This window comes from Topomyia yanbarensis, chromosome 2 (genome assembly GCF_030247195.1).
Source record: "Topomyia yanbarensis strain Yona2022 chromosome 2, ASM3024719v1, whole genome shotgun sequence".
In the NCBI taxonomy this organism is placed as follows: Eukaryota; Metazoa; Arthropoda; class Insecta; order Diptera; family Culicidae; genus Topomyia; species Topomyia yanbarensis.
This window is the reverse complement of record NC_080671.1, coordinates 59,819,007-59,843,650: the sequence shown is the minus strand read 5'-3', so window position 1 is coordinate 59,843,650 and position 24,644 is coordinate 59,819,007. Positions and strand designations below refer to the sequence as shown.

The 24,644-nt window shown below is 37.3% G+C and overlaps 1 protein-coding gene across 3 annotated transcripts in view; it reads left to right on the top strand.

Annotated features, from left to right (window-relative positions):
• Nucleotides 1-24,644, top strand: part of LOC131686130 (protein O-mannosyl-transferase TMTC2-like) — an 876,983-nt gene that overhangs the window by 114,175 nt on the left and 738,164 nt on the right. For all 3 annotated transcript variants that reach the window (XR_009304937.1, XM_058970300.1, XM_058970299.1), the window contains exon 3: nucleotides 11,474-11,560. Coding sequence is in view for 2 of the 3 variants with exons in the window: in XM_058970300.1 (XP_058826283.1) it covers nucleotides 11,474-11,560 (87 nt within the window). In the remaining variant the exon portion in view is untranslated. The remainder of the gene's footprint in view (nucleotides 1-11,473; nucleotides 11,561-24,644) is intronic.

Here is a 24,644-nt window from a genome sequence, read left to right as displayed (position 1 = left end):
TATTAACAATTTTAGATACAATTTTTCTAATTTATATGCTCGTTATCGTGATATTTAGTTTTTGAATATTCTATCGAATTTGACACAGTCTATCTTCTGACCTCGCACAAAGCAGAAGTAAAAAATCGCTGCGCTATAGGCACCAGTGAAGCCAGCCAGCGCTTTGTTCTATATCCAGTGCACAAAACAGTATAGTATCGCTGTCCCCGGTTGCGCAGTGAAATGAGTCTGCGAAAGTAAGCAAAAGGGACCGTGCTACGGGATAACACAATTTCGATCGATTTTAATGAAATTCGTGTTAGACCCACAGCTCAGGAGGTTGAACAACTAGTTAAAGTTAAAATGGAGCCTAATTTCGCGGAAGTAACGTACACTCAGCTACACCACGTCAAAAACAAAAGAAATGTTAAAAGAAATGTTAAGTTCTTCGATTTGGGTTAGGCATGCTATTCTTTTACTGCAAATTCCCTGTTGAAGTGCCGATTGTACGCCACACAGAATCGCAAAGATTTATGCTTGTAATACGGTACAGTATCTACCAAGCAAATAAGACTGGTTTAATCTCGTTTTATGACAATAGACGCCAGCACCAACAAAGAACCGCCAGTATGACAAACTACATAATCTTCCAGTTGTCGCTCCATTCAGCCAGACAGCCATTCCTTGCGAGGAGGAATTCTCACATTGAAAGTTTCAAAATGAAAATTACGTGTTAGTGTAGCGAGACATTTAAATGATCAAAAATGATGTACTTATGATCAGATAACGACGGTTCGAGCTCGTTCGGTATGAGCCAGTTTGCCAATTTATATGTAGTACTGTCATAGCAAAGAGTTACATCTAATACCTCTTCTCTGCCAGCTCGTACAAATGTTGGGCGATTTCATACATTAAGTATGTGCAGATTGGTACTGCTTAAGTATTCCATCAATTCGGTGCCTCTCAAATTGATATCTGAGCAGCCCCAAATTATGTGGTGGGTATTAGCATCGCTGTCGATTATGAGGGAAACCTATAATCTAAACCACAGTATGATACAACTCTTTTGAAATCATCAGAGGATGAGGGTTCATTATGCGGCAAATATGCCGAACAATGGACGTATTTCTTGTTTATGTTACCAAGAGTTGTATTGACTGTGACAGTACAAATATCGCGAGTTGTGAGGTCGGATGTAAGGCATGCGTTAATAGCACTATTCGCAAGCATTCATGCACGAGGCATTTCACGTGGTTTAATCATGCCTTTTTTGATGGAAGCTACGAAGACGGGGATAAGTAGCTTTCCTACTTAGAAGTTTCCTTTCCGGAAATAGGGCTCTTGAACCAAAGCTATAGAAGCTTTCACTTCCTGCACAAGGCAGGATAGATTCATAGTTTCTGTACTGCAGCTAGAAGATACCAAACACGTTGGCTTATAATCGCCTATAGCGAACCTCGAAACAGGTATTAGGGACATGACCACCATTTGAATCCCACGATATGCGGAGAAACAAACGTTCACTGTGTCAGAGAGTCGCTTAACACTTCGTGCGCGACTGGGATATTTTAGTCCTGCCACCCATTTAGTCCCCGGCACGGAAGACTTAAGGACTCTTATTTTAAGTCGCCTCTTACGACATGAGATCAGGAACGCAGTGGATCAATCCTTGGTTGAGAAACTTCAGCCCGCCGAATGTAACACGGCCTCTAGGCTGGTTTTGTCCGAATAATAGACTGTTTTCAACTTCCTAGTGGATGCCGACCAAACAATAGTTCTTTGGAATCAGGAATAATATCTCATGGTTTTGTGAACTATTCCACGAGCACGAGGGGTGAGTCATGACTTATATACTAGAAGTCATGAACCGGTTCATGAATCCATGAATAATCTTTCATTATTCCGTGAACTATTTCAGTAGCACAAATGCTGAGTTGTGATTAATATATTAGGAGTCATGAACTATTTCATGAATACATGAACAAAATTTTATAACTTTGCGAACTATTTTAAAAGTACGAATGGTGATTCATGACTAAATTAATGAACCAATTAATTATATTATTTTATTATTTTGTGAACTATTTCACGAGCACGAATAATGAAACGTGACTTATATACTGGGTATCATGCACCAGCTCACGTATTGATGACTAATATCTCATGGTATTGTGAACGAATGGTGAAGCGTGATATTGTGAATATTTCACGAATACTAATATACTAGAAATCAGGAATCCGTGAATATTCTCTCTCATGATTTTACGAACTATTTCACGAACACGAATGGTGATTATCCGCGACTATCCACGAATAATCTCATGATTTTGTCAACTATTGTACTAGCACGAATGGTGAGTCGTGCTTAATATAATAGGAATCATGAACCAGTTTACGAATACTTGATAATATTTTATGATTTTGTGTACCATTTCACTAGCACGAATTCACAGTGGATCCACTCCATACAAAAGCTGGACAAAACCTCATAAGTAGTTTAAAATGTCTGAAAATATCATCTAAGGGTAATTTTGGTGCGCTGAGCTCTATTTTGATTAAATTAGGACGCAAAAATGAAATTTAGACAGCCTAGGGTGGAACTAAAAGTTTTTTTTTTAATTTCGCAAAAGTGAATTTTATTAACTTCTCAAAACAGATACTTCGTAAGCGAACAGAAACATTTTGATTCCTTAGGGTAGTCCTTAGTAACGAGTTAGCTACGTTCCAATTTATCGAAATCTGGAGAATAAATAATGATGTAATTTTAAACATTTGTTTGTAGATCTTTGAGTATTGTACCGACTGGAACTAAAATTTTCTGTGAATATTTACGACTTTCTCAGCCAATTTAGCTTGAGCGAATTGTTTTTATAACTGCCCGACCTTTCGACTGTGTTTGGCGGCCTTTTTCAAGGGAAATTTAATCGTGTCGTTTTTGTTGTAATTTGTAGATCTTCAGTCCAATCTGAATACTATCGCTGAAAAAATCATTCCTTCATCGCTCTTTAAGAGATAATCCTCATGTACTAATTTATGAACATATGCGTTTGGAATAGTTCTAAAAGATAGCACAGCTAAAGGTGTTTGATAGAATGCCTTAAATTTTTGTTCATTGGTTTATTAATTTATAGTTATCGCCAAAGCTATTAAAAGATGACAGGTTTATTTGATTTTGATGCCCTACTATGCTCTATTTACAGTTGCTCATACGATGCATAGATGCATAGCTAAGCCGCTCAATACTTTTCCATTGATTTTCAATTCCAATGATGATACGAATATCTCTCCTTGCAGGTACAGACATGGTTTTTCGTACGAAAATATCCTGAGCATGTGTATGCTTTGAAATAGAGGTGTGAGCGTTTTTGCATGAAGCTCTCATCAATTTGGAAGTGAATTATTGAGGGAGCTTTTGAATTTGATTGTTGATTATGATAGATTTAATAGGGAGTTTGCACTTGAAAATAAATGTTGCATTACTGGCTAATAACTAAAATCAGGTAAAAAAAGAACACTTCCCACACTCACGTAAAGGTAAACCTTACATCGGTCACCAGTAAAGCTAATGACCAATACCTACCAAAGAGATAGGATTCATGGAAAGATATAATAATAGTTGTTGAAAGATATAGTAATAGTTAGTTTGCCTCGTTGGCTTCTAAATATTTGAATTTTTCTATACTGCAGATAACTGTGAAAATGTAGAAACACGAGTCATAGTTGCAAGACGGTTAAGGCATACTTATATTTGCATCAAGGAAATCGAATTTACAAGCAGCGTTCAGAAAAAGAAATCCACCGGTGCATAGTAATGCGAAACTTCATGAAATCAAAAAATACCACGCGTCTCCACGAAAAAACAACTTTCACAAATGTTCAAATATCAACCTTTGGCTCAAAACGGCGCAAGATTGCACTATGATTTTTGAAAACTTGAAAAAAATGTACGTCAGTTGTACTAGATGAGATCCTTCAACACACTTTTACCGATAAAGAGATGGCACTCTGAATGTAAATAAGTCCGCGTTAAAAAACTTAGTGATATTGATTTTATTGGTAACTTTTTAAATACTCATTATTCCTCAAATCGAAATAAACCATTAAATTCCTGAGATGATATTCTAAAAAAAACGCCTATACAAGTTGTTAAATTATCACTGTAGTGCCTATTAAAGCGAGATGAATTAGAATGAACAAAAACTTTTTGTCACTCAAATTCATGCAGATTTTCAAAACCTTGTACGGTTCAAAAAATGACCCACTCCTATTTTTCAATCGATTTACTCAAAAATTTGACGAATACAGCTTTAGGTAATGTACATTCAGGAAAATATATAAAAGGAATGAAAATCGACAATAAATTTTGGAGGTTTTGACTGGCCTGGCCCCACCGGAATGGTGAGACATGACTATTATACTATAAATCATGGATCAGTTTACGTATCATGATTTTGGAAACTAATTAAGGAGCACAAATGGTGTGTTGTGATTAATATATTAGGAGTCATGAACCAGTTCATGACTACATGAATATTATTTTATAATAATATTTAATGAGCACGAAAGGTGAGTCGTCTCTAATATACTTGAAATCGTGAAGCAGATCATATATCAAGAAATAATGTCTCATGTTTTTGTCAACTATATCTAGAGCACAAATGGTGAGTTGTGACTAAAAAACTAGAAATCCTTTACTTGCTCAAGAATACATGAGCAATATTTTATGGATTTTTGAATTATTTCATGAGGACGAATGGTGTCTCATGACTAATATCCTAGGAATAACAAATCACTTCACGTATCTCATGGTTTTGTGAACTATTTCGCGAGTACGAATAGTGAGTCGTGACTGATATACTAGAAACCTTGAACCAGTTCACATATCCATAAATAATCTCTCACCAAATTCACTTTGTGTATTGATTCTAAATCTATGAAAAATCACGAATTAACCTTTGGTTTATGAGTAGTATTCATAAAATTGTGAACTAGTTTACGTAGAGAAAATCGTTTTGGTAATGACATGTCGGAAACCGTGACTGAAGTACACAATCCAAAGTCAAATATCTCAACTAATAAAACTGTTATGCAGGCGTTACTGAAGCGGAATTTATCATAATTATAAACACAAAATCTTTGTTCCAGTATTTTTCAAACAGAAACAAACGCAGAAACGCAATTGTTCCAAAATTCATTGATTTAATCCACGGTTTTGGATACAATTTTTTTCCAGTGAAAAACATATGTTTACCAATTTGTTTTTCCATGATAAAAGTTTCGTTTTTAGTGTCGTTCATAATATTATCCATTTGTACATGATTCATTTGCCACTTTTGAATAGGAACTAGCTTCTTTTAAATTTCTTAGATTATATCTTATCACGTGACAGCAGTACGCAGAGATGAGCATCCTAATTATTCTGAAGCAAAATAATACACGGTGTCTTTTTTTAACAACTTTATGCAAAAAAATTCAGCATCTCTGAAACTTCAGGATATGAAAGAATAGGCTTTCCCCTTTCATTTGAAACCAAAATCAAAATAATCCGTCGGGGGGTCTAGAGCAACTTTTTTTTTTGAAGTTTTTTTTCATGAAAACATAGATTTTACAATGGAACTAGTTCATATTTCTGCCCCTAGATGGTGCTGTAGACATTCGAACAACACTAAAAGTGAGAATCTGATAGATTATTTAATTGTCTACAACTTTGTTACTAACTAAAAACCGATTTGAAATTTTTTGGAAAAGTTGTTTAATATTTTAACGAATTCTAAGTCTAAGTTAGTTTCACAGAAGACCTAGTGGTTTGTCAATTCACAAGCACTTTTTTTATTTGCCAAATAGTTGTGTTTAGTTCAACAGTGAATTCAGCGGAATTTGAGAGCTTGGAAAGTCTCATCTTTCAGCTGAAAATTATAATTCCCAAATAGAGGGCACCATTAATATTTTGAGATGAAAAGTCTTAGATAAGTGTTGACAAAACTAGTATGATATTAATATTCTTGTTCATGATGGTAAGTGATTCCTCCCGCAGAAACAGGTTTTGCAATGATGTATGCCTTCATTTTCATTTTTTCGATTGTTCTCAGGGAGGACTGATAACTATTCTTACATGAATCTCCTACTCTGTTGGCATCTTCGTATAAAATTCACTTGTCCTGAACTTCAACCTTTATATTCGAACAAACTCAATGAAACTTTTAACGCACCATTGCAATATTTCGCGGATTTCATTGCAACGCATGGTTGAAAACGCTGGTTATCCGTTTTGTGACAAACAGTGAACAAAAAACTTTGAGTCTTTGGATCAAGATAATTTTTTTTGGGATATATTCGAGGACTTCTATGTATATAAGATTTTTGTTGTACTCTTATCATATTTTGTTTTCAAAAGTAATACATTTCGCATAATCTAGTATCAATTTAGTAACGATATCTCGCATAATTGATAGGAAATGACCGTAAAATCCAACTGCCACAATATGCTATGCGGAGAAAATTTGAATAAATCGTTAAACGCTAACCACTAATTTGGACAGTTACTGCTGTAGTTTGCGTTAAATTAGAAACGGTGCGTCCCAACATTTCGTCTTGATCGGAATTATAATAGCTGACTTAAGCGATCATAACCTAAATTATACGACGTATGGTCCTTTCTAAAACATAAATGTAAGCAAACCCTTGTAACCAAGCAATACCTTCCGATAAATGGTAGCTCCTTCGAAACTATCGGAAAAGATTACAAACCAAAAGCACAAATAGTTTTCTGACTGTGTCAAACATCCTAATTTTCAGAAGGTCAATTAGAATTGTCAACGTAATGAATCCCGTCTAATATTTTCATGCCACTAAGCTCAATTCTTTTTTGGTAATGTAATAAGTGCGAGAAAACACATTTCCAAACCACTAGGCCTCGCGTGAAACTATCTTAGATATAACTTTGTTAAAATCTTAAGCAACTTTTCCGGATGATTTCAGATCAATTTTTAGTGGTCAACATACGTGTAGACAATTAAGTTTTCTATAAAATTCTCACTTTTAGTGTTGTTCGAATGTATAAAGCACCATCTAGGGACAGAAATATGAACTAGCTCCAGTAGTAAACCTATATTGTTACGAAAAAAACTTAAAAAAAAAAGTTGCTCTAGACCCCCCGACGGATTATTTTGATCTTAGTTTCAAATGAAAGGGGAAAGCCTATTCTTTCATATTCCGAAGTTTCAGAGATGCTGAATTTTTTTGCATAAACTTGTTCTAATAAATACACCGTGAATAACATTATTTTCATTGTCTAATTTCAAAGGAAAGAAAATCCTAAATTTGGTATTCATTGATTCAAAACACACATCACATTATTGAACTGTAAACATCATTGTGCACTGATATTTAAACGCTGCTCTACGTTGTAAATACAGTTTTCCTTTGTGTTACCATCCGGTAGAGCAACAGTTCCGCTCTTGCTGCTTTGTTGTTTAGCTCGGGTGACAAATAACCCGGAGCTGTTTGCTGCCTCTCCACTGAGCCACATCGAATCCGAATGTACTCACAATACGTCAACCCTTTGAAATCACTAGCAAAAAAAAAACCTTCACAGCACCTGTCGCCTTTGTAGTATAGTTCACGGGAAGCACAAATCGGCAAATCAGGTGCAGTTCATCTCGATCGTTCTCCCCTTTCCTAGTCCGTATCGCTTTTCGACAATACCCGAAAGCCGATACCGTACTCCATATTGGTACACCAACAACCTACCTCTTTTTGTACAGCTTGTCACCCACGTAATTTATGTCGCATGTCTCGATGTTGGTTTGGAGTGGGGGGGGGGGGAGCGAATCTCTACCGAGATTTAGCTCGTCCCGACAATAGATGTCGCTTGTGTCTCCTTTTGGAGTGTGGTGAATTAGGAAGCCAATGAAAGTTACTGAACTGGGCGGAGGTTGGTGTTACGATTCGGTGGAAAGGAGGAGGAGATTGTCGAAAAACCGACACACGTTGATGGATTTATATCCCAGAGCCCCAGCGAACGGGTAGAGTGATTTTCGACTTGTTTTGAATGTGGAGTCCGTTTAGAAGGAGGGGCATGGGTCTATCGGGGCAATGAACAAAGAATCGGTATTGTCAGGTGATTGGGAGCCTTCCGGGCTGGAAGCTCACTCGTATGTTACTATCAGATGTACAATCGTGGAAATCTCTGAAGGAATTCATTCTTCGTGTGAGCGACCGAAAATAATGGTCGGAAGTTCAATAAAAAATCTGAATTTACGCGCGTGATTTGGCCAATCAATGCCCACAGCATACAAATATAAGTCGTTATTAAATTAATCCATGAATGACAGCTCGCAGCCGTTATATCATCTACCTGGGCTTACTCAACAACCTTTAGAATAGGCAGACACTTCGTCTGGAACCGTCCCGTGCGCCGACAATATTAGACTCTCACTGGGAGAACTGCCCCGGTACATAAAACTTCGATTATGATCGATTGTCCCCGAAACCGCAATGCGGTCAGTTTCAACAGTATAATCAAATGTTCACTTCCATAGAGAACTGAAATAAATCTTCCCTGCAGCAGCATCCTTCTTCGTTCCGACGAGAATTACAGCCGATGATACACTCGTACATAACCAACAGAGGTCATCATCATAGGAGTTCCCACCGTGTCACCATGCCCCGGTATTGATCGGGCGTTTCCCCATAGGACCGAGCGGGTCACTGCCAGCCCGGCTGACACTGCGGTGGACAATGACCATGTGTTGTGATACCGACAGGGCCATGCATCACAAAGTTTCTCTCAGGAATAAATTCATCATGCGAAGCAAACTTTTACCGTCCGGGGTTCGGTTTGAATTCGCATTCGGGTAGTAGGTAGTAGGTAGGCTGGTAGGTTGAGGACGATATGTACGTGGGGAACCGAGTATGACATAACACTTTTCCCAGCAGGCCAACGAAACTGACCGAGCTGGGAAGGTTGGTATCAGGCAACAAAAATCCTAAAATCGATGCACCATAAACACGCAAACACCAGCTGGGTGACATCTGCAGTCAGTTGAGCAGAAAAAAAAATCTAGCCTTCGATGAGATTACTATCTCTGGGGATAATCTCAACAAGGACCGGGCTTGCTAAGGTTTTTTTTTGTGATTGGATGGATGTGGGTTCATGGGGCTGTGCAGCACATAAGCAATTTGTCAAATTTTACCAGCCTACAACACAGATCGTCGGTTGATGTCTTGAACTAAATCGGAAGTAATATGATAGTTTGTTATGTTTTGTTCTCTTCGTTTTCTTTCGGGGTAACTTTTAGGGCACGATGTTAGGCGTCTGAATCTGACTAAAATTGTGAGATATGGTAATTATTCGTTTTATCTTTCTTATAAATGGATCAATCTTCACCAAACCTAGTGTCAAATTGATGGGTAAATCAACTATAGTTATCGGAGTGAAACCATTGTTTTACAGTGGTTTAGTATGTGTTCATTTCAATTTACATATTTTGGCTAAATTTTAGGATGAGTTTAAAATGCTCGATATTTGTGATTCACGTTCTCCATTAGAGCTTATACAGTCGTTTCCGGTCCGTTTTCTATAATTTTTTTTCCATTTTCTAGGCCGCAGATAGATCAATGCAAATAGCATATGTTGTGAACGAGCGCAGGTTAGTCATTGTCGATCATTGAGGCATAAAACCGTGTTGGTCGACTGCAATGTTGTGTTTATAGTGAAAGAAAATAGGGTCTAAACCCGATCAGAATGAAATAACAAGATTATAACAGAACAGACTTTGTTTTGGTTCACTCATGTCGCTCACGATAGGGGCAACAAGTTTTCTCCGTTACTGGTGTGTAGAAGAAACGAAGTGACGCGGGTGTGTTTTTGGCTTCTGGTCTGTGTAAGATCAGGGGCTAGATTGGACAGATACCCTCAAAATCTTGATTCATCGTAAAAAAGTGTTTGCACTCGGACTTGAATGTTGTTTGGAACTTTCATTAGAACAAGGGCATGCTTTTGAAAAAACGTTCAACCACTTGCAAATTTTGCATGAAAAAATCGCGAGAAATGACGATTTACATATTGTTGTCCTAAAATCGCACAATATTTCTTACAAAAAAGTAAAATATAGCATGCCGTTGGAAAGGTCTATTTTTCTTCATTTCAGAACTGTTAAATCGGAATTCGGTGAAAAACTATAACGTAGCTAATTTTTTGGTGTCAAAGGTCCCAGAAAACTTTTTCAAGATTTTAAGAATACATGTAAAACATTTTTCAAACATTGTCTTGTGTTGCATTGGATGCGACCAACAACCTATACTAGGTCCATTGAAAAATTGAAAATCACTATAGCACCGTGCTATCGAAAAGAGCAATATTTTTTTCTGAAAACCGAATTTAACTATCCATCCAACAGAGACAGTATCTACTACCCGTATGCGCATATCGTGACTACTCTACTTGGGATATACAAACTCAAATTGATGCACGTTGTTGGAAATGCAACTACTTGCCTTGTACCATACGAGCTTGAAAGTTGAATTCTAAAGAAAAATAACCGAAATCTACAGTGAACCCGACCCAATGCGGCACTCGAATTCGGTTCCCGAAACTCAAAAAATTTCACTTGAGCAGCGAACATTGCTTTTGCTCTAAAAATTACGACATCACTTTTGATCTTAGCAAAAAAAACACTCCAGTACACCGAAGGCTAATTCAAAGCGACCAGCAGCAGCAACTAACGAGCAAATTTACAACTGCTCTCCAATCGTACTGACAGAGCCGAAATCAAATTCACACGCCCCATGATCTATACGAACGAATGCACACATTCGTACGCCCCCCCCCCTTCACCCTACTCGAAACTAACTCATACGGTGTACATCAGGAGTGACCACAGGAAAAAAATAGCTTGCATATCGGAACTGGAACTACATAACCGCTCTGGCAGACGAGAGTTCGATTTCGTTTTTTTTCCCGCGTACTTTGCACCATGAGCCAGAAAATTTGGTGTTTATCGATTGATCTGACTCTAATGACTAAATTTGAGTCCGGTTGAGGCGGGGTAACACACTGGCGGCTGATTGTTGAAAAAGCAGGACAATGGAATTGAAAACTGGCGGAAAAGTTCGGGTCAAACGGGGGCTAGTGAACTAGCATAAATCGGATTTCAAATAGAATTTAATGACTGCAATTTGGGAGGGCGGTTTTGGTGTGTGGGTGGAGAAAGCGAGGGGTCGCTGTGCTAGAATAAATAGATAGATCAGATAACTGGGAAGCTGTATTTTGTTCGGTCGATGGATGAACATTTTCGGGAGAGGGTGGGAGATTGGGTCGGGGTTGTAATTTGATATATGGACGCGTTGGGTTTGACAAAAGTTAGACAACCAACATGCCCCCACCGGGTGCAATTTGTCCCTTCCGGTGAGGGTGTTTTTGATCCGTAACGTGAAATGATATACGAGGGCAATATGTAAATAACTATTCTTTTTTGTTTGGTTTTCTTTTCAGCATGGATTACGTAAGCCTCAGTTGCTGTACGCTGGCCTTTGCCCTGTATGTCAACACGCTCAGCGCTGGATTCGTGTACGATGACAGGTAAGGTTACGCTCCGATGCCGTTCCTTGGATGGGAAAAACATGTTATTATATATCGGTACATATTCATAATGACGACCCAAGCGGGCAAAAAAAGTGATGAGCTCACTTCAAGGTGTGGCCTAAAACTCGTCGTTAAGCTAATTTGCTTAATTAAATATTGTCCGCCTTCTAGTCACAAATATACGCTCTGACGACGCGTTAGCGAGTTTTGTGTTTGGTAGCGTGAAAAACATGGTTGAATGAAACACATTATAATTATTATTTGTACCTACTTTCACTAATTATAAAGTGCCTTGAATATGTAACATCGAAATTTAAAGCTTAAAAATTAGTTTTGATTCACTCATTAAAATAAATGGTTCCAGATCATGACCAAACGAACGGTTCATTTTTAGACCACTCCTTGCATAGCCCGCAGTCTTCAGTCTCCATACACGACAGCCAAATTAATCTTCAGATTGTCGCGTTGATTTGACCTGCTCTAAAATAACCAAAGTCCGTGAGTTTCTTTCCATCCAACACCTATTGACAAAAATTCCAACCGACAGCGATTATAAGTTGAAATTTATTAAATTGCAGCAAGATAGGGGTCAACAACGAATAGAAGATTACAGTGAACGAGAAATCGCAATTACACTAGAAATATATTGACTGCAGTACAGCGTACCATCGCTGTTCTGCATTATGCACTGGTTTTATGCTGTTTGTCGGCAGTGTATTCCCAAATGCCGAAAAGTACAACAGATACAAAACTGTTGGGTATCATAGGTAGCAGCAATCTGTACTACTGGTGCAACGTTGAATGCCAAAGAGCGACGGTCGAGTAAAATCAGTTCAGAAGCCGAATGCTTGTAGTGGCTAAATATCAGAATAGAAAATGATGTGATGAGCTAAGGGCAACCGATAAACAAAAACTTGATCGGCACGAAGAAAAGGTACTCGCTGGGGTGGAAAAATTTTCAAAATTGGTGGATCTTGAAATAGGATCAAATCATGCCCTACTATATTCAAACTGCGTTTATTAGTTGCATTATTCATTCACACAACTACGCTGCTCAATCATTTTCCATTAATTTTCAATGTGAATATCTTTCTACTGAGGTACTGACTAGACTGAGAGAATATATTCGTAAATCGCTAAGAATTAGTTTTGTAAGGTAATTTTCGTAAAATATACTAATTTTTCGTACATATGAATCATTCGTAGTTCAATTGCAACACTTTTATTTTTATTACGAGTTTCGCGTAAGAACCACGAAACTAATTTCGTTGGCTTATTAGGAATCGGTTTCACTAGACAAACGAATTGATCGAAGAAATATACGAATGACTTTCTAATATTGACGAGCCACTTTCATAATATGAACAATGATAATAAAAACAATATGATGAATATGATGTCATTGTTGTTGTGCGTAAGATATTTGTTTATCATTACTACGGTCAAATAGTCAGCAACTTCGTCCGTGTTTGTCGGTTTCTGGAAGATTTCCTAAATCTCTCACTTCCAGTTTATCCAGAATCCGGTGCAGTGCGTATTCGATCAGGTTCAGGCTATCAGCATCACGAACTGTCCGTGGTTTTGTATGAATAAGTTTGAGTTTTTCTCTCTTCCGGTATAATTCTCAAAGAACCCCAACTCGTTCCATACTCTTCCGTAGGAACTTTCTATTCTATTTCAACTAATGATAAAGTTCTCTTTTTGAAAAACGAATAGACTACCCATGATCGCATATTTCTTCTATTTTTTATGGGATTTCCTATCTTTATGGGACAGACTTGCGATTATAGGCAGCAGATGACTGATTCAAAATGTTTTGAAGACGAACACCAAAACTAACAAAAAAAGAAAAACGATAAAGAAAACTTAAACGGTGCTTAAGGGGGATGTCTGGTGTAGTGAGCAAAAAATCGACTTCTTTTTTATACGCTTAATTGTTAGTATTGAACCTCTAGAATAGTCTCCCGCAGGGATGTAATGCACCTCAGAGCAAATAAAGAGAAGAATAAAAAACGCTCTTTGCACTTTTCATGCGAACCACCGCTCTTCTCTTTCACAATAAACCTCCACTCCGATGTGTGTGGCTCCCATACGTGCATTCTACTCGTTGGCTGCACACCTCAAAAAGTAGAAATAAAGAGGCTCTTTAGTGTGAATCTTTGTCCCACGCGCACAGATGCAGCGAAGGCAACCAAAAACCATTTTAAAACATTCTTCTGATCAAACTTTATCTGAATTGTAGTTTGTTTCACCTTCCTATTTGCTTGCCAGTGAGGGGAGGCACAAAAAAGTGGCTCTTCAAGGTAACTCTTTGAACGAAATTGTGCAGCTCTTGGTGCACAGATCTTTCTCTTTTTCGTTTTCAAGTTTCTCTTTGTGCGGTCGTTCTGATCATCGCAGTATTTGTAAGCTGCTCTATTTTTCATCAGGGTATTTCGCACTTTGTGGCACTTTGTGTGTGCAAGAACAAGCCTGGTCTCCTGCAATATCCTGAACATATTTGTTTTAAACAGGCATGCATTCCTCTATCGGAAACAGTTTTCGAAAAACTGACTGCGATAAAAAATAGTGTAAACAATACACTCAAACCTACTTCTACCCAAATTTTCAAGAAAAAATACCCAATGGGTTTTTTTTCTACAGCGTTTTTTCCGTGATGCAATTTGATGTGGGACACCCTTTAATAAAGTTTTTCTCGAAACCGCGTTTTTCAAATTGGCGAACATGATAACTCGAAAACTAATCAACTAATTGACTTGATGTTTGTTCGTCAGAATGCCCAACAGAATTAAATTTTTTTCTTCCTATTATTTTGAAGAAAAGTTAGCGAATTTTACCTTAAAATATTCGATTTCGGTTTCCTTGGTTCCATTTGCAGAAATTGGAACTTTTTTCTATTTTTTATGGTTCATCAAGTAACTACAAATCTAAGCTTTACAAATCTTATTGAATTTCCTGTGTTAGACAATTTTATCAAGAATTATCGTGCTCGCCGCGGTGCTTCTTGACGTGGAAATGGTTGGACGTCTAGTCTTGAAACGCTCATATGTGTGGCACTGCGTGACTGATATTTTTTTCATACACAAAGCCATTGTTACCTTGCCTTCAAAATCGTAAAACAAAATGACTTTTGATTTGAACACTTTAGACCAGACGCCCTCCTTAATGTAGCAAGGTGCGCAAAGAGGACCAGCAACGAAGAGGAGCAGACATTGGCAAAAGCTGCTTTGTACGTCTGCTGCCCGCTGCTGCTTCTTGCTGCCTTCACCTAACTCAACTGCGCTGATGATTGTAAGATACCAAATCAGAACAAGGTCAACAGTGGGGCATTTCAAGAAGACACTCATATTTGAAATTTCGAAGGGTTCCCCTTTCGTATTGTAACAAATGTCAAAGTAAACTCAGATGCCAAATTTCATATCATTTGGACAATGCTTTCGGATCCGTCGATGGTGGCCAGTGTGGCCAAAGAGACTTTGAATGACTGTTGGTGACCTAGATCTACAAATTCAACAGTTGTGTTTACATTTTGGAAAATAATTCACCTTTTTACATTCATCGCAGAATTCGTTAGAATCGGGATTTGCTGCGTGATCGTGCGTATCACCCTGTAATTCAGGAACCAGAACTCGGATCCACACAAAATTCAACAGCAGCTGAAGGACCTTTCATTTAAAATTAAGTTTGTCAAAATCGGTTCAGAAAATTCCGAGAAACCGATGTAGACAAATCAACAAATTTTATTTGGTAACCATACTCTTCAACTCGTAATCCGAAACAAGATGTCGGTTGAAAATGAAATTTAATAGCAACCTATGGGAATATTATACCTTTCATTTGAATCTTAGTTTGTAAAAATCGGTTCAGCCATCTCCGAGAAACCGATGTGGACATTTTGTTAACAAATCCGCACATGCACACACATACATACATACATGCATACATACATACATACATACATACGTACATACATACATACATACATACACACTTACATACACACAGATATTTTGCGATCTCGGCGAACTGAGTCGAATGTTATATGAGACTCGGCCCTCCGGGCCTCGGTTAGAGAGTCGGTTTTTGGAGCAATTGCATAACCTTTCTATATGAGAAAGGCAAAAGAATAATATTTAATTAGCTTAATCAGCATGATTTCAATGTTATCTTCATGTGATTATAATTTGAAATGTTGGTGGAATAGGTTTGAAAGTGGAGGAAATGGGGGGTTAGTAGAGTGGGAGTGGAGGATGCGTCAGAAGTCATTCCTCTTATTTCGGTATACGGGGTGGATGAAGGAAATGCGGGCGTGAGGGTGGTCTAAGGGGAGAGAAGTGATGAAGGAGGGAGGCGTAAGGGCAAGGCGGGGGGGAGGGGCGGCGACGCAATACTCAACTGCATATTTTGCCTTCCATTTGAGACTTGGTTTGAGAAAATCGGTTCAGTGATCACCGAAGAACCGATGTGACATTAATTGTGGAATATGCCCGGAATTCCGGACTTCCGGAATCGTCGATAGTGGACAATATATTCAAAGAATGTTTGATTGGCAATCAGTGATCTAGATCTGCGATTAGAAGTAATTTGGTGACCATTTCAATAGTTTTTAGCCTCTGAGGTATTACGATTGTACCGATTTATATGGGAAATTCCAGTGTATCCTTACTAACACCCCTGTAACTCCGGAAGCAAGAGTCAGAACCGAATGAAATTCAGCAGCAGTCAATGGCATTACTGTATCTTTCATTTGAAATCAAGTTTGTAAAAATCGGTAGAGAATTCGTTGTGGAATGGGTGTGATATTAGCTTAGGAACTTGGCGGGTTCCCCGGGGGCGTCATGAACCGTCATAGGTGGCCAATGTGGTCAAAGCTACTTTGATTGATCATTAGTGATCTAGACCCGCAAACTAGAGTAATGTTACATCAATTTTAATATGTTTTACAGCATTTGAACATCATGGTGGTACCAGTTTATATGGGAATTTGCTGTGTGACCGCACTCTTCAACCCGTAACTCCGGAACCGGAAGTCGGATCAACTAAAAATTCAATAGCAGCTTATGGGAGCGTTATACCTTTCATATGAAACTAAGTTTGCGAAAATCGGTTCAGCCATCTCTGAGAAAATTGTGTGAGTTTAAATGACACACACACACATACATACACACACACAGACATTTGCCGATCTCGACGAACTGAATCGAATGGTGTATGACACTCGGCCCTCCGGGCCTCTGTTGAAAAGTCGATTTTTACAGTGATTGCATAGCCTTTCTTTATATGAGAAAGGCAAAAATATATGAAATGCCATAACTGTAAAGTAGTGTAGTTTTATAAAGAAAAAAATCTTGGCATTTCAATGAAAGTTTCTTTGTTTCTCAATACTGCTGGAGTTTTGAGGTATTTTATCCAAAAAAATCACCATTACAAATAATTATTCTTCTCTATGCTACCGAACATGCCTTTTTGCCTTTCTCATATAAAGAAAGGCTATGCAATCACTGTAAAAATCGACTTTTCAACAGAGGCCCGGAGGGCCGAGTGTCATACACCATTCGATTCAGTTCGTCGAGATCGGCCAATGTCTGTGTGTGTATGTATGTGTATGTGTGTGTGTGTGTCATTTAAACTCACACAATTTTCTCAGAGATGGCTGAACCGATTTTCGCAAACTTAGTTTCATCTGAAAGGTATAACGCTCCCATAAGCTGCTATTGAATTTTTAGTTGATCCGACTTCCGGTTCCGGAGTTACGGGTTGAAGAGTGCGGTCACACAGCAAATTCCCATATAAACTGGTACCACCATGATGTTCAAATGATGTAAAACATATTAAAATTGATGTAACATCACTCTAGTTTGCGGGTCTGGATCACTAATGATCAATCAAAGCAGCTTTGACCACATTGGCCACCTATGACGGTTCATGACGCCCCCGGGGAACTCGCCAAGTTCCTAAGCTAATATCACACCCAGTCCACAACGAATTCTCTACCGATTTTTACAAACTTGATTTCAAATGAAAGATACAGTAATGCCATTGACTGCTGCTGAATTTCATTCGGTTCTCACTCTTGCTTCCGGAGTTACAGGGGTGTTAGAAAGGATACATTGGAATTTCCCATAAAAATCGGTACAATCGTATTACCTCAGAGGCTAAAAACTATTGAAATGGTCACCAAATTACTTCTAATCGCAGATCTAGATCACTGTTTGCCAATCAAACATTCTTTGAATATATTGTCCACTATCGACGATTCCGGAAGTCCGGAATTCCGGGCATATTCCACAATTAAAGTCACATCGGTTCTTCGGACTGCACCGATTTTCTCAAACCAAGTCTCAAATGGAAGGCAAAATATGCAGTTGAGTATTACGTCGCCGCCCCTCCCCCCCTCCCCCCCGCCTTGCCCTTACACCTCCCTCCTTCATCACTCCCCTCCCTTTGGACCACCTTCACGTCCGCATTTCCTTCATCCACCCCGTATAACGAAATAAGATGGAGGATTTCTGACGCATCCTCCACTCCCACTCTACTAACCCCCCATTCCCACCCCTTTCAAATCCATTCCACCAACATTTCAAAATATAATCACATGAAGATATAACTGTATAACCGAGGCCCGGAGGGCCGAGTCTCATATAACATTCGACTTAGTTCGCCGAGATCGCAAAATATCTGTGTGTATGTATGTATGTACGTATGTATGTATGTATGTATGTATGTATGTATGTGTGAATGTATGTATGTATGTATGTATGTATGTATGTATGTATGTGTGTGTATGTGCGGATTTGTTAACAAAATGTCCACATCGGTTTCTCGGAGATGGCTGAACCGATTTTTACAACTAAGATTCAAATGAAAGGTATAATATTCCCGTAGGTTGCTATTGAATTTCATTTTCAACCGACATCTTGTTCCGGATTACGAGTTGAAGAGTATGGTTACAAAACAAAATTTGTTGATTTTTCCACATCGGTTTCTCGGAATTTTCTGAACCGATTTTGACAAACTTGATTTTAAATGAAAGGTCCATCAGCTGCTGTTGAATTTTGTGTGGATCCGAGTTTTGGTTCCTGAATTACAGGGTGATTCGTACGATCCCGCAGCAAATCCTGATTCTAACGAATTCTGCGATGAATGTAAAAAGGTGATTTTTTTCTAAAATGTTAACACAACTGTTGAATTTGTAAATCTAGGTCACCAACAGTGATTCAAAGTCTCTTTGGCCACACTGGCCACTATCGACAGATCCGGAAGCATCCAAATTCAAAATAACGGTTATATTAGTTTCTCGAAAATGGCTAGACCGATTTGATCAACTTAGTCTCAAATGAAAGGTGTTGCGTCCCCGGAAACTGATATTAAATTCCATATCCATTCGACTTCCGGCTCCGGAGTTACGGGTTGTGGAGTGCGATCACACAGAAAACTCCGATTCAAACCGATACCGCGATGAATGCAAAAAGGTGCTCTTATATATACTTACCAAGTGTAATAAGAATGAAAGACATTTCCATAATGTTAGAGACCGGGGCTAGTTGGCGGTGTTTTCAGTTTTCAATTTTTACCGCTTTGATGTAGATAGATCTTGCAAAATAGAACACGCAGCATGAAAGAGCAGACTGTTGGCAAGATCTCTGATTTTTTTAAAAGTGTTTCATGCATTGTCTCCATTTTTAGAGACAAAAATATGTGACGCGGAAAACCCGCCAACTTACCCCGGCCCCGGGGTAAGTTTGCGGTATGTGGGGATACGCCAAAAGCTAAGCAATCAAATGGAGATGCAATTACTTCAAGAGTCCTTTTGGAGCATGCCGAATGTCTTATCGAGAAAACTGTATATTAATCGACATTTGCAATTATATTTCAGTTTCAATAATCCGGCATTTTGACTTTGACGCGTACTCCCTATTCAAAAGCAAATTTCCGAAATTCTTCATGCAATTGGCCGGAATAAATGTCTCCTACAATACACAAGAAAAAGATTTTCTTACTTTGGAATGAATTCAAGAAATAAATTTTTTGATGACTTTTTTGCACTGTACATAGTACCGCCAACTTGCCCCGCGTGCAGCACCGCCAACTTACCCCAACCGCATATTTTATTAAAAACTATTTAAAAAATAACTCTTGTTTGTGAATAGATGTAATATCTATACGGATACTGAAAGCTCTTTTCGTGCGCTATCGAAAAATATAATTATTCAGGAAATAGATTGAAAATCACGCGCAAAGTATTTAAAATTTAGAAAATTTACTTGGTATGCCCGAAAACACAATATCACCCACAACTTCCACCAAATAAATCGTTTAGCAACAAAAACACATTGGATAACGGGTTTCTTCGGGTAACTTGAGGTACACAAGAAGAGGTAGTACTATATGTCTAATAGAAACAGAGAAAAAGGGATTCCGCCAACTTACCCCAACCGCCAACTAGCCCCGTGCTATTGTACGAACCAGCTATTAAATCATAGTTTGGAGAAATGAGAAAGGCACAATTGCACCTTTAGGTGGATTAAAACAGGTTTTTGCAATTTGTGTAATGTGAAAAAAAATCTCAGAAATCGAACGAGACCTTTGCGACCTTTGTCAGAATACGATAAGTTGGGGCGCTAGGGTATTTTGTCGTTCATATCAAATTTAATCATTTTCTCGTACATATATCTCTATTATTCTTCAATCAATTTTTATTAAAAGTACCTTCGCGAACGTATAAAATTCTCGGGAACAAAACAGAAATTGATTCGTTGCCTATAAGATTCAGAAATATTAGGTTTTTTGACATTTAGGCTAGAAACCCATTTTTTCATCAATTGCCCTAATATCCCAACTTCTCGCATTTTTTCTAAAATAATATATTTGCGATATGATTATTGAACATCTTACTCACTGAAAATAGTAAATTAAATAATTATTTGATGTTAAATGGAGTGGGTATATGCTCTTTAATGGTAAAATGTGAAATCGAGACATTAAAATTGGGTTTAATATTGTCCAAATGATGTGAAATTTGGCATCTACGTTTACTTTGACATTTATCACAATATAAAATGGGTCTTTGTGATTAAAAACAAAAATTTGCAATGCCCTTTTGCAATTGGTTAGGGATCAAAGTGGTACAATTGAAGGTGGTCGTGACAATTCAATTTTAAAAAATGATTGCTTTCGTTATTTTGCGTGAGTGAAAAGGTTCGATTACGTATCATTAGCGTCAGCTGAAATGAAAAATTGAGACGAATTGATACGCCAGGCTGAAATTTTTTGACCGATTTCCATTCAATTTCGAAGCATATTCTACATTTATCATTAAACTGTGCAAACTAATTCTCAATCCTTCGAAAGTGACACGAGACACCGAAATGTATAACCTTATTTCGAGCAAAGCCATCAATATGGAGCACCGATAGAAAACGTTGAATTTCCGTGAAATTTTGAATATAAGTTCACTGCAGATTTGTCTGTATTGCGGAGTTTAAAGACGGGCGAAATATTTGCTTGGGATACTTTGTGAAATTAGTTGACGATAGCGGTTAACTGAACAGGCGATTTTATTGAGGAATTCAAGCCGCCTCTATCACATAAAAATCCGTAGAATCTATTTGAATGTTTGTTCCCAGACCAACCGTTCTATTTATTCCTGTTGGTTGGAAACCTGCTAAAATGGTTTGACTGTCGCTCATTTCATGTCAATTCCAGCCGACAATAGTGCGCTGTAGATTCGTAAAATCAGTTGACGCTGGAGTATCTACTCAGTATACTTCATATGACGACCAGTATACTGTGGAGACAATTTTTAGAATCTGTGATCTGGTTGATGGATTGTTGATTACGGTGCATACAATTAGACTTTTTCTATTTCGATCATAGAAGTTTTAACCCTAGAGTGATTCGCCTCTCATTATGAGTTGGAAAAATCTCTTACTGTACGTGCGGGATTGGAAACCGAATCCAGGTGAGCTGCGTACAAGGCACTTCATTTACCAACTACGCTATGCCCGCTCCTTCCCTTAGATTGTATTTACTAGTCCAAATGCCGTCAAGACATTCTTTTGCAAAAGTGAGTACAACAAAGGTGCTTTTATGATCTGCTGCAGTTGAATGTTTTTGTATCCACTTTTTTCCATTTGCTATCGATTTTACCATTTGCTAGCATCCATACATCGAGAAAAAATAAACCACATTTTACTTAACTACTGCCTGACTTATCTTTCCCTTTCTTATAGCTCCTGTAACTTGTCTCTTCAATCGCACTCCTGAAGTTTTCACTTTGTCTAAAATGGATGTCGGACAAGATTAGTACTCGAATGCTATGACTTTCCATTGAAAATCATACAAAGTGACTTCAGTTGGACCATATCTGGTCTTCTTTCCAATCAAAGATAATCCGCTACGTATTCCAAATATTTCGAAAGAACTGACGAAAAAATATCTAATCTAGGCGGATAGATAGATAGATCGTCCAGCAATGTAATACTCTATTTCCGCCCACAAAGTTGAGATCGACGGAAAGGTTCACCAGTTCGAGTTTGTCAGGCGTAGATCTACTGAAGCACGGAGTCAGGGATGCCACATTGAAATCTGTGTTTCGGCCAAAAAAATCGTTTTATCATCAAACAGAAACAAAATCTGTGAAAATCTGTAAAAAATTTCCAAAGAATCTGCAAAAAATCTTAATATTTCCAAAAATATGTGGAAATCTGTGAAATTTTCATCCAAATGTCAAAAATCTGTCATCTATAAAAAAGAATCTGTAATCAAAAATTGTGAAAAAAAATCTGTGACATTACAGAAAAATCTGTCAATATGGTAACCCTGGCACAGGGTAAGCTGTTTCAAGGACCACTTTATCGTGAGCGACGATTTTGAATGGTACTAGGCTCGGTGTGGCAAGCGCGCAAAGAATTTAAGAATAACTCTTGCATTAGGAATGTTGAACACCCAAGTAACAATTGAATTTTTTATGACACACTACAAGTGCAATCTAAGTTTTAAGAGAGACTTCAAGAGTGCCATAAAAAATTCAATTGTTGCTAGGGTACTTTGGGAAGAGTCCACATTATATATTATCATTCCCCGCAAGCAAACAGTACCCTGAAAATCTAAACGTTCCCTTAAAAGACACTCTAAGCATTCTTTTCGAAGCAAGTATCGAACTAACATTCTTTTCCTTTCCTTTCACGATCTACGTTCGGACCTGCCGGCGCACCGGTATTGATCCTAAATATTTTAAGATTTCCAGGAGTTGCACATTGAAAGATGTTTCGCTACTCCCAAGCATAATTATCTAATGATTCCCTGTGCAACGTCAGCTAGTCCAGATCGATAACGGAGTAGCGGCACAAGCTCAAGCTCCTTAGTGGAGAAATATTACTTTTCACTTAAATTGTTCTTTACTAAAGATAAATACAGCATCTTGCATTGGCATGCTAAGCCAAACCAAATGTTTCGATTTCATAACTTCTCATCAGCTTAAAATGAGCTCCTTTTCTTGCGGAATATTACTTTTGACTATGGGTCACTAGGATTCACGAACACAAATCGTGTTTTTTGGAGCTAGTGTCAATCCGGCGCTAGCTTAGTTCTGTCACTAAGTTAGTGCCGGATTCTGATGAGACGAAGTCGAAACGCAGCTTCCATAACTATTTTAGCTATAGATTTTGTACTCTTCACGCGCAAAGTTGGTTTTAAACAATTTACTCCTTAAGAGGTTACACCACAGGACAGGACAAAATAGGCATATTTCAAGAGTTTTTCTAGACGCAATAAAGAGGTGAATCGAGATCTTGTCAAATAGGATTTATATTTATATTAATATTTATATTTATATTTATATTTATATTTATATTTATATTTATATTTATATTTATATTTATATTTATATTTATATTTATATTTATATTTATATTTATATTTATATTTATATTTATATTTATATTTATATTTATATTTATATTTATATTTATATTTATATTTATATTTATATTTATATTTATATTTATATTTATATTTATATTTATATTTATATTTATATTTATATTTATATTTATATTTATATTTATATTTATATTTATATTTATATTTATATTTATATTTATATTTATATTTATATTTATATTTATATTTATATTTATATTTATATTTATATTTATATTTATATTTATATTTATATTTATATTTATATTTAGACTTTCTTCTTCTATATAACGAATTAACGTTCAAGAAATTTTTACTAGAGTTCGATTTGATTTCATACCTAAAATAAGCCACCACGTTGGGCGTCTCTGCATCGATATGGTATTCGCCAGGAATATTACGGATTTGTCAACTTAAAGGTTTAGTACGTATTTCTCGTATCGTCGCTGTGTTCCCAAGTAACCAATAAGCATTATAACGTAGCCTAATATCTGCATTAGATCCACATATAAAGTAGTCCTAAAGAGCCGTGAAGCCCTAAATACTGATATAATGCTGGTATTATGCCAGAAAAGGCGAAGTATAGTGCTATTATTGTGCAGAGATTGACAGCTCGTTTCTGCAGTACCAATGCTATTATATAGCACAAGCGTACAAAAGTCAAATTTGAAACTCTAATATTGACACTACTAATGCTATTTAAAAGCTTCAGTTAGTTGTCATTGTCCGCCATGGTTTTAAAACCATTTCTTATGTTTCCTTTCGGAATGATGAGCAAAAAGGAAAAATTCTAAAATAAAATGATCTGTTTAAAACCGCAATTGAGTCTCTTCTAATGCATTGTAAAGAATATCCTTAATGAGTTTTCATTCTGACATGATATGAATGTTTTACGAAAATTACCTTTAGTATGTCTCGAACTTAGGTACCTTGCCTCATCCTTCACAGTAAGTGCGCTGCGTTTGCTGCCTGGACTATATTGCATATGTTCCATTGAAATGAGATATGTCGAATATAATCTTCAAGAAGATTTACAAACAAATAAACCCTCAGCATTACAATAGAATTATATCGGCTTTTTATTTGCTCTATAATGGTACTAAATGCGCATGTAAAACTTACATGCTTTAAAGATCCTTGAAGCAATATCAGCTTTATA